Consider the following 16,421-nt stretch of genomic DNA (forward strand, 5'->3'; position numbering starts at 1 on the left):
GGATATTTCTGCCTTTAAAATTTCGTCATATTAAATTTTAAAGGCCGAAATATCCATGATTATTAATTATTTTTACGTTTTTCTTCAACTGCGAGAACTAATCACTCTCTTTACTCCCAATACTTGTTTAGTTACCCAGATTAAAGCCGAAACAAAATGTATGAAAATGGACCTTGAGGTATCGCCTTAATACAAAACAAATATTCTTATTATGGGTGTTTATATCAGATAATATATTGCGCTATGACAACTCTGTCGTAAGATATAAGAAACTGTAATTAGTGAGTTATTAATAATTCGCACTCTTAATAAAATAATGACCCATTTCTAAATTGACAATTTGTGGGAATCGTCAAACAACCAATTTCTGTTTGCGACCTCTTAGTTCTTTCTCTTTTTTTCATGCTATAGGTTTCATTTATTACCTATCTTTAATAAGCTCAATTTTATAGTAATTTAAAAAAAAAAAGGTGGTAAACAAAAATTAGTTTTCCGACGACTGCCACTAATTATTAATTTTGAAATAGGTCATTGTTTTATTAAGAGTGCGATATATTCTGTTAGCGTTTCTTTAAATAAATAAATAAATCCCCAGGGGACAATAGTCTGCGCCTTCGCGTCCACCAACTTGGGCGACGTGTCCCCCAACACTCGCGGGCCTCGCTGCGAGTTCTCCGGCAAGCGCTGCGACCAGGAGAGGTTGCTGTGCAAGTTGCCCAAGGAGCGCTGCTTCGCGTCCGGACCAGGCCGAGACATGTTCGAGAGCACCAAGATTATTGCCAACAAACTGTTTGAGGCTGGCATGGTGAGTGGTGAGAAGGGGCCGTCCATAAATTACTGGAGGGAGGAGGCCGACGAAATATGACGTCGTGTGACAAGGGGGTGGGAGGGGTCCTAAATTTCGTGACGTCACATTTCAATATCTATTATAATCTAAGTGTTAAAACACGAACTTTAAACTATTACTTTACGAAAAATTATGCAATTCGTGGGACGTAATTTATGAATGACCCCAAATTGCAAATTATACCCTGACCAGGAATATAAAAATCTCACCATGTAATAAAATATGGACCTTATTTATTGTACGGACAGTGTAATTTAAAACTAAAAACCACAAATGGCGCCACCAAACATGTTTTGTTTTATATCCTTGGTCAGATTATTCCTTATTTAATGAAGGCCCTCCCTGGAGTAAACGGTCTTGAGCATTCCATACATTTACGGCGCAAGTTTTAAGCGCAAGAATATGCAAAGATGTACGAATAATTGATTTAAAATCTATTATAGGTCTTATTTAATATTAGAAACTACCAAAATATTCCTTATTAAATTTTCTACCTACTAGTGATGTTTACAAATTAATATGATATTGTCTATTGTCAAACATTAGGTGACCCAAATATTTGATTGTCGATCTTTGTATAAATGACAGGGTAAATGAGATTGTTTCTAGGATCGACTAGATTTTAAATGATTGTTTCTGTATAACTATTTTAATTCAACCAACGCGTAATGGAGCATAATATTTACTGAGATGGAATTTATTTTCCTCATTGTTTGCTACGGTCCGTTTACTGTCTGCCTTTGGTGGACGCGATGGCCGTTAAGTTATGCCGGTTTTCCGCTTTCGTTTTTACTTACTGAAGGTTATAGTTTTATCTATGTATGTAGATAATGATACGTTGTATCCGTAAAGTATAAAGCTTGGGATTTCCCATAATCAGAGTTATCAAACATAGGCTAATAAAGTTTAGACGGTTTGGGGCGAATGACCTTTCTCTTGTTTTTGTTTCTCGTAGCGACATCTAACGTTTGCCTTGACTTCATTTTCTTTCTAATAAGACTATGTAATATGAAAAAAGCGCCATCTATTATTTTTTTTAAAAAGTTTTATTAGGTGCTTTCTATTTTGCCTTTAACGCCATCTCTTAACATTATTAAGTATTACATATGTAACTAGTGACTATATTATAATTATTAAACAATGCCATCTAACTTCTTTTAATGAAATTATACTAAATTGGTTCCCGCGTTTTTTACTAAAATTTAAAACACGTTATATTTCCAGCAAGTGCTGAATCAGCCGGGCGAAGACCTAACAGGACCTCTAAGTATAGTCCAACAGTACGTGAAAATGCCTGAACAAGAAGTATATCCGTTCGATCCAGTCACAGAAGCGTTTAATACTGTGAGTATTATTTTCACCATTTCATTTTCCAGAAAGATAAAAAAAACATTAAATCAATTATATTTTGTATTACAAATTATACATAAATATGCATACCAAGTTATATTTTTATGGATTTCTTTATTTGTTGTGTATTTATACTCTGGTTTATGTGTTGTATCGCTTATACGTTCATATCAGCGATGAGGGAAATCAGCAATTAATCATGGTGTATAGCGTAGGTACCTATTACGTAAATTCTTTAGTAGCAATTACAATTAACGTCAGAGTATAAACAAAGACAACACTCTCTTTTTTATTCTCTCCAGAAGCCATTAGAGTTGTAATCCCAAGTATACCACGACGGGGCCACCTTTCGTAATCGCCCCGGCTCACAAAATTGTTCAAAGACGTTCATGATCATAGCAGTATAATGACACGATGTTGGGCATAGAAAGCGACCTCACTGCATCTGATGGTACGCTCAGGGTCTAGATCTAGATCAGAGGTTTCCAAACTTATATTTTTCATAGACCCCTTTCAAAATTTTTCTGGTTTCGCTGGAACATTTTTTAGGTTTTGCAGAGAAAGCGCATTATGACTACCGTATAGCTTTGGCGGAGGTTATTTTCAGGTCATCGTGCCTCTTACGACCCCTATCATTATTATCTGCCTACATCGATAGGTGAAGTCAAGCCAATATTGTACTTTACTATCAAACATGATAAATTTTCATGCTTACGAATTGTGGACCCCAATTTTTTGGTCACGCCAATGAATCAAATCTCCTGTGGACCCCTGGGGGTCCTGGACCACTTTGGGAATCAATGGTCTAGACGTCAAATGAAGTGTTCCTCATTAGTCAACACAAATAATACTGTATCGACTATAATAATATGAAATACCTATACATAACTATCTGTATCTGAATTAGCTATATGACAATGTAAATATAACCACATTGGGTGTAACTCCTGTAAGATTATATTTAACAAATAAATAAATATAAATAATTAAAAAATAAAATTATGCCGGCTTGTTTGATACCTTTCTTAGACGTACACTTAGGTCACTTTGACGGACTTTACACCTTGTGTACGCTGGTCGCTATCCGAGAGGATACAGATAAACCTACCACAAGAGATTTTGCCAGTAACTAAGCAGTACTACACCTTTAAAAAACTGTTCAGAATCTCAATTTAATGCATGCAAGCAGTGGTCATAACTACGTGTGCGCATTTGTAATGTAAGATTTGAGTGATAAAGTTTCAAATATCTTGCTTACTTCTTGTTTGCAGAAATAGACAACGCGGTATTTACCGATATACGTCCAGTCATGTTTACGCACTTAAATTGTTTTAGATAGCTCGGTGTTCAAGCTAATTATTTACTAGTTTTAATAAGAAAAATACCCGTTTGAGGAAATCTTAACAAAATATTTTTCGTAGCTAAGACTTGAAACGTGATAAGTTCTGAAGTATTATCAAAGTTCAAAGTGTCATGTTGGGGAGAAGCGACTTGGTTGCACTACTACATTTTTTCTCTAAGACTTTATTACTATTATTGAAAGGTTATTATTGTTTTTGTTTTTATATAGACACGGCTAAGGGCCTGATGGTAAGGAGAGTAAGATCCACATTCAGTCGACTGACGAGATGTGATCAGTCCTCTTTTATATTAAATTCACATTTAAAACCACATTTCTCCTATATTATGGACATAGAAGTGTTTTTTTGTTTATGAAAATTTTACGCCTGTGTTCGAATCATTTATATTTTGTTAATATTTCTTAATTAATTTAATACGATTAGTTATCTAAAATATTCGGTACCCTCAACCTAAGGTCACCAATTGATAATAGAATTAGAATAACAGAAGTCGACAGAGTAGCAATATTATTTAAATAATGAAGGCGTTCATTCTGTTGTGTCTAATTCTAATAAGTAACGTGCTGTGTGCTGTAACACGAAGAAGCGTAGAAGATACTAATGGAATTGTTAAAGAAGATGTAGAAATTACAACCATAAAGGTTGAGAATAAAGCTGTTACTCCAAGAAGACCTGCAAAAGAGCCAAAAAACAAAGTGAAAGGGAGGAATAATATAAAAAATAAAACATTACCCTCTGTGAAAACGGACTATAATTACGAGGATTATGATTACCAGGATTATACTACTTCTGTGTTTGGCGGAGACAAGTGTCCTACTGGGTTTCTAAGGGCATTCGACGGCTTGTGCAGGGAGGAGGTGTAATAAAAGATACAGGAAATATGGAAATTCCAATTTACGTAAACAAAAAACAGATAGGTCACCTTGGGCCAACGTCACCCGCACCTACGTAGTATAAAAGAATAACAGTGACAAAGATAATTAATGTGCAAAGATGAATTCTATAACGGTGTTGTGTTGTATCGTGTTCGCTAATCAAGTATCGAGTGGTGTTATTAAAGATCAGAATGTAACACAAGCAATGTCAGAGACAAATAAAGGAAATAAATCCGAAACAGAAGACGCCATTTCAACAAATGGAACGGAAATACCTAAATACGAAACTGTAACTTGGACAAGGGATAATTCATCTGTTTACACGAGTGAAGTCATCGCAACTTCCTTGAGGAATCTGACATTAACTCCTATTAGGAGAAAGCTGACTGCAGAAGAATTAAGCTCATTACAGCCTGAGACTGACGGAACGTCGCTCTTTGTGGGAGATGACTGCGCCACGGGATACAGCAGGGCTTTCGACAACACTTGCCAGCTAATAGAATGATTTCATTTGCGTTATAAAAATTTAAAGAGCACGTATCACGACTTTAAGCAAATGCTACTCCTGTAATATTAGACGTTCAAATATAAAATTGCCGTTGTCAATTATGTTTTGAAATGGTAATAACTGAGCATTGGTTAGCTCTTAACTGGATAAAATTTGCTTTAATATCTTAAAAAATGAATAGATGTTGCCTTGAATGGATTAAATATTTATTACCTACTCTATTTATGGAATTGTAATTTAAGTAGTATGTGTCAAATACGGATTTATTTATAGATTTCCCATTGTTATATTTAAAAATATATAAATAATCCGTTTGTTGACGTAGGTGCAGTGAACAATGGTCTTGTGATAATTATAAGTTATTATTTGTTATGAAAAAGATTACTTAAATAAATTGTTATGATGTAACAAAAGTGTTTTATTGAAATTATCACACTTATAAATGGCGGTTAGCTCAGTTTCATCTTTCTCTTAAGCAGTTGTATCTACGAGTCGCGACTCTATAGAAACGGTATAGGCCTTAGGGTTACTACTAAGTGACTTCTATTTATGCAGAGTGTAAAAGTCTCCGGGTGTCTCCCAGCCATGGGATACAGCTTCGCAGCGGGGACAACTGATGGTCCAGGGGCTTTCGACTTCAAGCAAGGCACCAAGACCTCCAACCCGCTGTGGAACGCCGTCAGGGACTTTATAGCTGAGCCCACTGATGAAGACATTAAGTGTCAGGCGCCTAAGCCTATACTACTAGCTACGGGCAGGGTGAGTTGATTGAGATAATCATAGTGACTCGTTCTGGAAAGTTTTGACTAGTATACATGATTTCTTATGTTTACGCGAATGTTAGACATTTAAATTAAACTATTTTACGAATTTTATTGCGGTTTTAATATTTACTTTTCTCCCGACATTTCGAAGACTTTGCAGCCTTCATGGTCACGGGGGGACTGAGGTGACCTCTGTAAAATAGTTTAATTTAAATAGTATACATGATTTATCAGTACCAAAAAAGAAAGATTGTGTCTTTAAAGTCTAACACCAATCAACTACTCAAGTGTGAATTTGCGAAAAAAGTGTGAAGTTATATTTATTCCTGTCAAAATATTCCAGGCGAAGTTCCCTTACGAATGGCAGCCGAAGGTGGTATCATGCTCAGTGGCACGCATAGGAGGGTTGTTCATAGCCGCCGTCCCAGGGGAGTTCACCACCATGTCGGGCAGGAGACTGAGGAATATCATCAGGAAGACTGCTCCAGAAGCCAGGAAGGTGGTACTGGCTGGACTCTCCAACATCTACTCGGATTATATAGCTTCACCTGAAGAGTATCAGGTAAAGGTTACAATATTTTGATTGAAATAGTTTAGGATCGAACGTAGTCCAGCATCACATGTTTCCTTGCTGGAGTTAAAAATTTGTTGGGAGACTTTAAGCTCTGGGTCGAACAAAACGACGTCAAACCACTTTCGACGGTCAAAGATTAATTTGTTGTAGGTTTGTGTCAGCTTTGTAGTGCTTGGTGGGTGATTTCGAAATCAGTTGGATTAATTAGTTGACTCTCAAGGTATTATTCTGCTACTTTCCGGCCCTCACGCCAACTACTACAACTCCTATAAGCTAGGTTCAGCGGTGGCATTGTATGACACTGAGCGGTGAAGCACACCGAGTCTCAAGGAAAATTAATCTGTCTAATAGAAAGAGAGGGAGGTTTTGGAAATATTTTGGTTTTGCTGTGAATGACGAGACGAGCTTGCCGTTCGCGTAATAGTAAGCGATACGACAGCCCATAAACAGTAGAAACACCAACACCTTGAATTACAAAGTATTGTTTGGTATTCCACTGCGCTCGCCATCCTGAGACCATGACATGTAAAGTCTCATTGTATTAATTGTCCACTTCCCTCCACAGCAAATTATTCTGCTAATTCATTTGCCATAGGCTCAGCGGTATGAAGCTGCGTCTACAATATACGGACCTCACACCCTTGATATCTATCTCAACAAATATGTGGAACTGACTGAGGCTTTGGTTTCGGTAAGTTGTTACAGCTATTTCTTCTCTTTTGGGTTGTATTTCATTGAGTTTAAGATTATGGGGTTGAAACTTGAATCAGAATAATCTTTCTTACTCAGAGTTGATAGAACTGTGGTAATATTGAAGAAATTATTTTATGTTTGAACACTTTGTTATTAATCTTTGATTTCCTTCATTGCTATTTTATATCTAATTGTATTTTTTTTAAACAAACCTTTTCATTTGCACCTGTCTTATTCTTCTCTTCATAACCAGCATGAGTTTATAATATACACATATTGTGCAAATTATATATATTTTATTTTTTTATTATGGTTCAAGTATGGGGAGGAAATTTGTTCTATAAAAAATTGGGTACTGATTAGGATAGGGTGGGTGTGGGCGAGCAGGGTTCGCTATTTGATACGTTGCCTCAAATTGTAATTATGTTTCGGATATTTCGCGGTTATTGTTGATTTTTTGTTTAGGTTACAACAGGCCGGCATAATAGTGTCGACTGTCGAGGGGTAATCATCTCTCGTCAGTCGCTTTTCTATTCGACCTCACTCCACTTACCATCAGGTGCTGTGGGGTCACTTTGCCCCCCCCCCCCCCGTATAAAAATATTACAACGTTTCGAAGGCTTTGCAGCCTTGATGGTCACAGTACTACTCTAGAAGTCAATCAAAAACCGCTATAAAATCTTAAAAATTAGTTTTATTTCGATGAGCGTAAACTTATCTCGTGGTATTTAGGGCACGTCACTGGACCCTGGGCCATCGCCACCAGACCTGAGCACGCAGCTCATCACCCTGGTGCCGCCTGTTCTGTGGGACTCAGCACCCTGGGGGAAGGAGTTTGGGGACTGCCTCCTCCAGCCGCAGAGGCAGTATAGCTACGGGGACGTCGTTACTGCCAGCTTTGTGAGTAATGGATCCAGGTGTTACGGGATGACTTCTGGAAGAGTTGATAAAGAACATTTCTTCGAATATTAGTTTTTTTCTGTTTTATCTTAATATATACATCCTAAATATTATTTGACCAGATGACCCGACAGACGTTGTCCCGTCTTAGCTATGAATTTGCAGCGCGCATTCTGTCAATCGCTGACAGTTTTTTCAAACCATTGACAGTTATATAAAATTAATATTTTCGTTAAGTTTTCTTAATTTTTTTTATTTTCCGCGCAGTTTTTTGATTTTTTCTTTCATAAGAATCTTCTCCTGACAATAACAAACACAACAAAAAAATAGTGAAATCGGTCCAGCCGTTCACGCGTGATGGCGTGACTAAGGGAAATAGGGATTCATTGTTATATATATAGATAAATAGAAAGAATGTATTAAAGCAATAAATGTGGTCTGCAAATCGTTGTAATAATTAAATTTACATAAATTACGAAAGGGAAAGCCGACAGGAATTGGGTAATGTGTACCTTTCGCCATTGGTAGCGTCTAGACCAGAGGTTCCCAAACTGTGTTCTCATAGACCCCTTTCACGATTTTGCTGGTTCCGGTGGACCTTTTTTGAGGTTTTGCAGAGAAAGCATTACAACTACCGCATAGCCATCGCGGAGGGTTATGTTGGGGTCGTGGCTCTTTTTTTTTTTTTTTTTTTTTTTTACGTAGGTAAATCGTCAGTTGACTATCTCCCGCCTTGGGATGGGCGGGAGGGCGTGTCAGACTTTTACCGACTAAGAACCTACGGTGTTCCCATCCTTTGCCTATGTGCCTAGGTCCAAGATCCGGTGGCATTGAGACCTAGGCAGGCACAGGCCCTAAAGGGCCCCGCAGGGGTCGTGGCTCTTACAACTCATATCAATATTATCTGCATACATTGATAGGTGAAGTCAAGCCAACATTTAAGTACTGTATCAAACCAGATACATTTTTGTGGAGCCCTTACGAAATCTGGATCTTGATTTCGTGGCCACGCCGACGTAGACCCCCGTCGAGTCTCCCTGACCACTTTGGGAATCAGTGGTCTAGACCAGCCATATTCAACCTGCGGCCCGCCGTACCTTTGTGATTGGACCATCTTGAGTTACAGGCAGTTTTTAAATTATGCATTTGCAGAAAATCATGTATTGTATAGCTGACTTTATTGCGACCAGCTTTTGTTTTTTCATTAATTATTATATTTCCAATTTTGAATTATGTTTTTTATTAACAACTAAAAAATCGTGGCCCTCGCATCAAGACCGAAACATTTTTGTGGACCCTTTAAAAAATAGGTTGAGTATGGCTGGTCTAGACGCTATTCAGATTCCAGGATCTAGATATTTATTTAAAATAATTAAAATACCTCTATAATTTTTGAAGGTGTCCGGTCACCCTCGCAACAGCATCAGGCACGGCCGCTGGTACGCGACAGTGGAGAGGCTCGAGTCTGAAGAGGATGATGCGTGGACCGTCATCGCCACGGACGCTGACTGGGAGACCAAGTAAGTAACTTGAAGGTTTAACGTCAAGTATAATTTGACTAAAATCTGTAATAGGGGACCGGCCTGAGCTTGATTTTGTACATTATTGTATATGTAATGGTTAATAATACGAAAATGAAGCAGTCCTGCGAAAACTGCATAAAAATTGGTTAAAAAATGAGCGAGTAATTCATATTTAAAATATTGTAATGTACAGAAGTGGGCGCGATGTGGGGATATCGCTTCATCTCTTTTTTTCGCACGCGTCGTAATTCCCGATGACGTCACATGTGGGTATTTCGTCTCTTTTCTGTTTCTTGTTAATTACCCCTTCCGCCGAAATTCAAAGACTTATAACTTGTTGATTTTTTACCGGATTTTAATAATTCCTTCTGTGTTATAATTTATATTATGTAAATATTTGATAATAGTAAAAAACAAAAATGAGTCCAGTACCCTATTATATTTATGATGAGGACGATTTTTTGTGCAGTTGATATCTTAATTGATTTTTAGATGGTATAAACCCAAAAGAAACCACATCACGCTCGTACCCCCAAAGGCGTAAGCCAGGGATGGCGAAACTTAAATGGTTAACGTGCCATTATTAAAATATATGGCTTGTAACGTGGCAGCCAGGACCGGTTTTATCGATCTCATGCCCCTTATTAGAGACTTTTTAAGACCCAACTATGTTTTTTTGTTCTTTTTTTTCTCGGGGCTCGGTGAAGTGGCTTCACTGCACCTGATTTTCAACGAAGTGAAATCCAAAGAAAGATATAACATTTAGCATATCATTCGTGTGCCCGAATTATTTGTCAGGCGCTACTGTGCCGCTTGCCATTGCTCTTGCCATTCTTGGCGTAAGCAGAGGTGTAACCTGGGCAGCGACTCTACGCCATGTGATCCCATAATGTGAGGGGGGCGAGCCTATCGCCATATCGGCCACGATATCGACTCTGGTTCTTGTTGGACTTGTTAGTGACAGAGCTGTAGACAATTTTGCCATGGACAGACTCGACAGGAAGTAGACTAAAGATATTCGAGGAGCTTTATTAGAATTCCTAAAAAAAAAAAAATACCTGCCATTTCATGTGTTGGATTTGGACAATCATTGAACACTTAATCATTGAAATGAAATGGAATGATTAATTTAAATCCGTAAAATGTCATATATTATTTAGATTCCGTCAATATTAACTCTACCACCAGTTCGGAAAGCAGTTCTCTCCAGAGAAGTACGGGCAAGAAACTCTAGTGTTGCTCTTTTTAAAATCAGTTTAATGTATAAACTACAGTACATGATAAAGAGAAGAAAAAAAATGTTTTTTTTATTTGTTGTTTAGAGCAGTTCATTCGTATGCTCGTAAAATAAGCAATATATTAATTTTAAATTTCCATACGAGTGCACAACCCTCTCAGGAATCATGAAATATGTTATGCTAATTATTTTCACTTAGATTTATTTCCTTGACTTTCTTGCTATATGAACAATGATTGCAGGTACATTTGGCATCGGGACTCCAAGTTCCTCGGCACGAGTCACGCTGAGATCGAGTGGGAGATCCCTGTAGGCACTCCCGCGGGAACCTACAGGATCCACCACTACGGGAACTACAAGTACGTCCTCGGTGGAATATATCCTTACCATGGATTCACTGATTCCTTTGAAGTTACGTAGGATGGTGGACTGTTCAAGGCTATTGATGGAGGACTTGTTTAGGGTTGAAACACCCCTCTTTTTTGCGGGTAAGACCGGTTGGGGGTAAGACCGGATCATGGGGTAATCCGGTCTTATCCCAACTCACTAATATATCATTGTTTTAATATTACTGTTGACCTGTAATACAAATGTATGTTATAATTCGTACACTCCACAAAAATAGCTGAACAAATTCAATGAATCAAAATGTTTAAACTTTATTGTTAATTAACTTGACAGGGTTAACTTTATTTTAAAGGACAAATAATACTTAGTTCGTTTATTCCGGAAAACTCCTATACGCAACAAAGCCGCCAGCAAAAGCTAGTATATGTATAAAAATAATATCGTTTAAAACGATTTTCGGTATAGCGTCCAGACTAGGTGGTCGCGTTATAACCGGTTTTCATTATAAGGAACATACGGTAAGGTGAAGCGATCACGAAACTAACATATGTATGCGATATGTTGGTTTATACGTATGCCGATATTATACACTATGATATGTCATGAGGACAGTGGGGGAAAATGGTCATCCATATAAAATCATTGGTAATTCTGTGTTTTGAGGACAGTGGGGGAAAATGGTCACTACATTTTTTTTCTACATCTGTATTTCTTAAAATGTGATTTAGAATAGAAACTGTAGATAATTACTCTTTAGTAACATATTTATATCTATAGAATGATTTTTCATTCAGTAAAAATTAAACATGAAATATTTTAACTATATGTAAAATTGTTAGAGGTGTTATTTGATTTGTTCATGATGTATTTTATTAACTGCCTCGGTCGCGTAGTTATACTACATTCGCGGTACGACAGTGCTTCGAGGTTCTGGGTTCGAAACCCGGGCCGGGCAAAGTTATATTGTTTTTTTCTTAGTATCAGCCCGGAGTTTGGATTTTGTGCCCGATATGGCGATAGGCTCGCCCCCTATCACATCATGGGACGGAACACACTTGGCGAAAAGTGGGTTGGTTGCGTCTCTGTATACCCCTCGGAGATAAATGCGTGATATGTGTGTGTTTTATTAAGCATCGATCGATATCTATTTGACGATCGATAACAGCCCCAGATCTTGTGATGACAATGTTAAACATTTCAGTCGATATCATGACTTATAATATTGGTAAGGTTGCACTTTTATATATTATTATGCCAAAATTAGTGGTTAATTAAAAAAAAAATGATTTCTAGGGTTGCTTGCTATTAGGTCAATGTAATTTATTACATAGACAAAGTTCGTTAAAGCACTATGGGGTAGACAAGTTATTTAAAATGTTAAAAATATACAGTATCCTTGTGGTCTTTGTTAAATTCTGAGAAAACTGTTTTTGATCATCAAATTCCTGGCAATTTTTGGAATTTAATACAAATGGCAACCCTAAGTAAGATAAATGTAAATTTTGTGCTATTCTTTTAACTAGTCGCTTAGTTTAACATAATATTTTGTAGTTATATTTATTAGCCTCGCCGAATCCTTATGTGGGTTGCAGATCCAAAATTAGACCAAGTTAATAAATCAAAAAAAAATCAAAAATGTGCATTGAATGACATTCATAGTTCTTTAAAGAATATTACAGAAGATTGTAGTCTTGTAAAGTCTAAAACCAATAATATTGAACAAGCTTTAATTACGGAGGAAGGGGGGGGGGGCAAACTACGTTTAATAAACTGTAAAGTATATATAATTTTATTAGCTCTGTGAGCAAAGCTAAAAGAATTTAGCTTGATTTTTGGTCTGTAACCTGCTATATAGTAACTAATAATGTATGCCAGAGGATGGTGAAGTCTTCAAAAGAAAACAGGCATGGACAAGTCCTTTTTAACCGACTTCAAAAAAAAGGAGGAGGTTATCAATTCGACGTGAATTTCTTTTTTATTACACCAATTGTTTCGGTATTTGACTTATATAATATTTTTAATTTATTTAAACTACATTAATACGTGGCCTTAATATATTTAATGGAAAATTAATTATATGTCCGGTACACATCAAAGCGATGCGACGTCGCTACGAAACAAGCAGCGTGTTTGCGACAACGCGAGGGTTTACAGGTGGTAGGTCTCTGATATGTGAGAGTCCGCCTGGGTAGGTACCGCCGCAATGTCTATTTCTGCCGCCAAGCAATATGTAGTCTCTTATGTGTTCCGATTTGAAGGACATTATAGCCAGTAACTATTGGACATAAGACAACATCTCATGTCTCAGGCGAGTGTAGAGGAATACCAAACAATACTTTGTAATTTAAGGTGTTGCTGTTTATGGGCGGTCGTATCGCTTACTATTAGACGAACAACAAGCTCGTCTCGTCATTTAAAATAAAAAAGGCGACGCTGTAAAATCTTTGCAAAATGTATATTTATCGCCAGTATCAGCATTCAACAAGCTTGACGTCTGTTGTGTATAACTTAACCGTACTCTAAAAACGTATTTATCAATGGCTAAGGGTGAAATTATTCAAAAGGTAACCGAGGCAAGTAATTTGTCTTAGTTAACATATTCCAATCAATGTAACGGTAAACAAAACAAACATTAATAATTAAAAAAGTTGTATGTAGATATTGTAAGTTTGAGTTTGTGGATGAACAACATCTCAGTCCCCCCCGCGACCATGAAGGCTGCAAAGTCTTCGAAACGGCGGGAGAAAATAATAATATAAAAAACCGCGATAAAATCCGAAAAGTAGTTTAATTTTAATGTCTAATATTCGCGTAAACATAAGAAACCATTATGCAAACATTAATAAACCTAAAAGGGAAGCTGGTAGGGATCAAGTTGTATGGACGTTTCACCACTGATAGTCATTTTCCCTACGATACCAGTATCGCCCATTCTATTGTGAGTTCATAAAACCTGTTTTATTTGTATGAATTTAGGGCAGCGAACGCCGAGCGATATTGCGCAAATTTGCTGCGCAGAAGAAAAATTCTTTCTAAACATTATTTTAAGTAATCCATTGTCGCGATATATCACCGCTTTGATGTGTACCGGCCGAATGTAAAGCGGGGTTTATATTTCACACGAGTATTGCCATTATAACAAATTAAGGTATTTTAGATGTTAAAAATATGTATAAAAGACCTAAGAGTAAGTGCCAGTGATTGTATTAATAAATTTTTATAATTTAAAATTTGTTTTGATTTTTTTTCTCACTTTAGGTGTTGGTTCTGCGTTTGGTGAGGTATATTAAAATCGTCTGATATTTTGTGAATTGACATTATAGTATGGATAATTATTACATTCAAATAATAGTAGGTATGTAGGTGAAATGATCCCACTTTACCTGATGGTAAGTAAAGTGGGGCCAAGATAATATCGACTGACGATGATTACCCCTCTAAAGTCGAAACAATTATGCTGGCTGTTAGAACCGGATATACACAGGCTGATCCCAGAACGCGACACATTTACGTGAGCCATTATGGCAGGCTTTAAAATCTTGTGTATGGTGGTCGCTATCCCGGCGGATATAGAACTAAAACTAAAAGTTTGAAATGTCTCAATGAGAACCATTACTTAGAAGCTATGGGCGTGGTTTTTTTTTATCCCAATGGATAGAGAAGGAAGCCGCTCGCCTGATGATAAGCGATACGACTGCCCTTAAACAGAAGCAACACCATACAGAACTAATTAATTGTGATGTATATCAATAAAATTTCAAACTATGTCACAATTTCCGCATACCGTAAAAACGTAGTTATTTTTTTTATTGCTGTTATCATTTATGTAGTATTAACTACCATACAGTATAGCCAAAACATGCGAAAGATACATATATTTTCCTTTTTTTTGGTTGATTACTTAATTAGTTTGTGTCAGTTATTTATACTTCAAGTGTATATACTAAATGGACATTCGTGCGCCACTTGGGCTTCTCATTGAAAACCAGCGCTGCAGCTGTATTGCAGCAGCAAACTGAATGAGCAACCTTGTTGGCACATTCATTTAATTGTATGTAAAAACATTAGTTTATTTTTTATAGCCTGCATTTTTTGCCAATAATTACAGTCATTCTTTCTTCCTAGTATATGTCGTCTCGCTCGCACTATTAAGTTTTTGGTTGGCTATGTTGGGTCTTAAATGGTAAATCACCTCTGCCTGCATACTGGCCTATATATAAACTGCCCGCAGTTTACACACAAAAGATGGATATTTTATTTGCATCGCTGGCGAATACCAAGTGAATTCACAGCGAGGCGAAAACACTACGCGATCGTTCAGTATTGTAACACTACTTAACCACGGATGAAAAAATCCAGAGTTAGTGTTACTTTGTAAGAGCTCTTGGATTTTTTATGTTCATGCCAACGAGTTTACAGGAAACATTTAAAAGGTATATATTTATGTCAGGAACCTCCTTTCCAGAGTTTGGTTGCGATGTGTGACGGTTCCAATTCTTATTTCAAATTACTCGTAATTTTTTTAATGTTGGAAAGAAATCTCCAGAAATTCACCAGTGCTGCGGCGACATATATTATACAATACTAGGTGACAGCAGCGAAGACTGAAATTTTAAAAAGGTATCCCAAGCCAAAAGAATCATTGCTTTAATTAACATTATGGCGGCCAATTTAACAGAAAACAAAAATTAAGGCAAACGTAACTAAACCTAAAAGGGAAGCCTGTAGGACTTTGTATAGCTTCACCACTACTAGGTGAGCATAACTTTATAATTCTTTAAACTCAATAAAAACATTGTCTGATAAAGAAATCGAACTCATGTTATCGGTTTATTACAACATGTTCTACAAGAAATAATTTCAGAGCAAACACCTTTCTGACATTACAAGCTTATCTGAGAAATTAAGTACCTGCAGTAATTATTTACATTATTTGCATATCTTATTTACAGGGTGGTTTATATGAATTAAAATTCTCAAGAATGAAAGGTCGAATGAAAGAACGAAGTCCAGTCAGTCCATTTCGAATGAAAGACCTTGATATAAATTAGATGAGGTAATATTAGGACATGGCCTACCAAATGATGTCTCTTTCATATTAAACTGTTCACCAGATTTAGTGTTTTTCTTCGTACAACCATCGAAACATATTCATAAATATTCACAATAATTTTACTCATATTTTTATTAAGTTTATCAATAATATTCATTATTTAAAATGTTATCTTGACAGAACGATCAAAATCCTGTTAAAAATTAACAAGCTATAAGCCTTTGAAAGTCGATGCAAGGGCTAGAACGAAAAAGAGACGCAATTATATATTCGTGACGTAGTGGCGATCTAAAATGCGCGCGAAAAAGAGAAAAAGAGACAAAACGATTAGCTCACTACGCGCGTATTCTTGCACATTGTAATATTTGAAATATGAATTGTTGCCCCA

At 36.7% G+C, this 16,421-nt stretch overlaps 1 protein-coding gene across 1 annotated transcript in view; it reads left to right on the top strand.

Annotated features, from left to right (window-relative positions):
• The window catches only part of LOC115444692 (neutral ceramidase), a 54,912-nt gene extending 42,036 nt beyond the window's left edge, over nt 1–12,876 (top strand). The window contains exons 7-14 of the mRNA XM_037442516.1: nt 596–805; nt 2,072–2,191; nt 5,497–5,700; nt 6,049–6,267; nt 6,875–6,970; nt 7,705–7,872; nt 9,271–9,392; nt 10,875–12,876. Coding sequence (XP_037298413.1) covers nt 596–805; nt 2,072–2,191; nt 5,497–5,700; nt 6,049–6,267; nt 6,875–6,970; nt 7,705–7,872; nt 9,271–9,392; nt 10,875–11,052 — 1,317 coding nt within the window. The 3' untranslated portion in view covers nt 11,053–12,876. The remainder of the gene's footprint in view (nt 1–595; nt 806–2,071; nt 2,192–5,496; nt 5,701–6,048; nt 6,268–6,874; nt 6,971–7,704; nt 7,873–9,270; nt 9,393–10,874) is intronic.
• The last annotated feature ends 3,545 nt before the right edge of the window (nt 12,877–16,421 follow it).

This window comes from Manduca sexta, chromosome 24, assembly GCF_014839805.1.
Source record: "Manduca sexta isolate Smith_Timp_Sample1 chromosome 24, JHU_Msex_v1.0, whole genome shotgun sequence".
In the NCBI taxonomy this organism is placed as follows: domain Eukaryota; kingdom Metazoa; phylum Arthropoda; class Insecta; order Lepidoptera; family Sphingidae; genus Manduca; species Manduca sexta.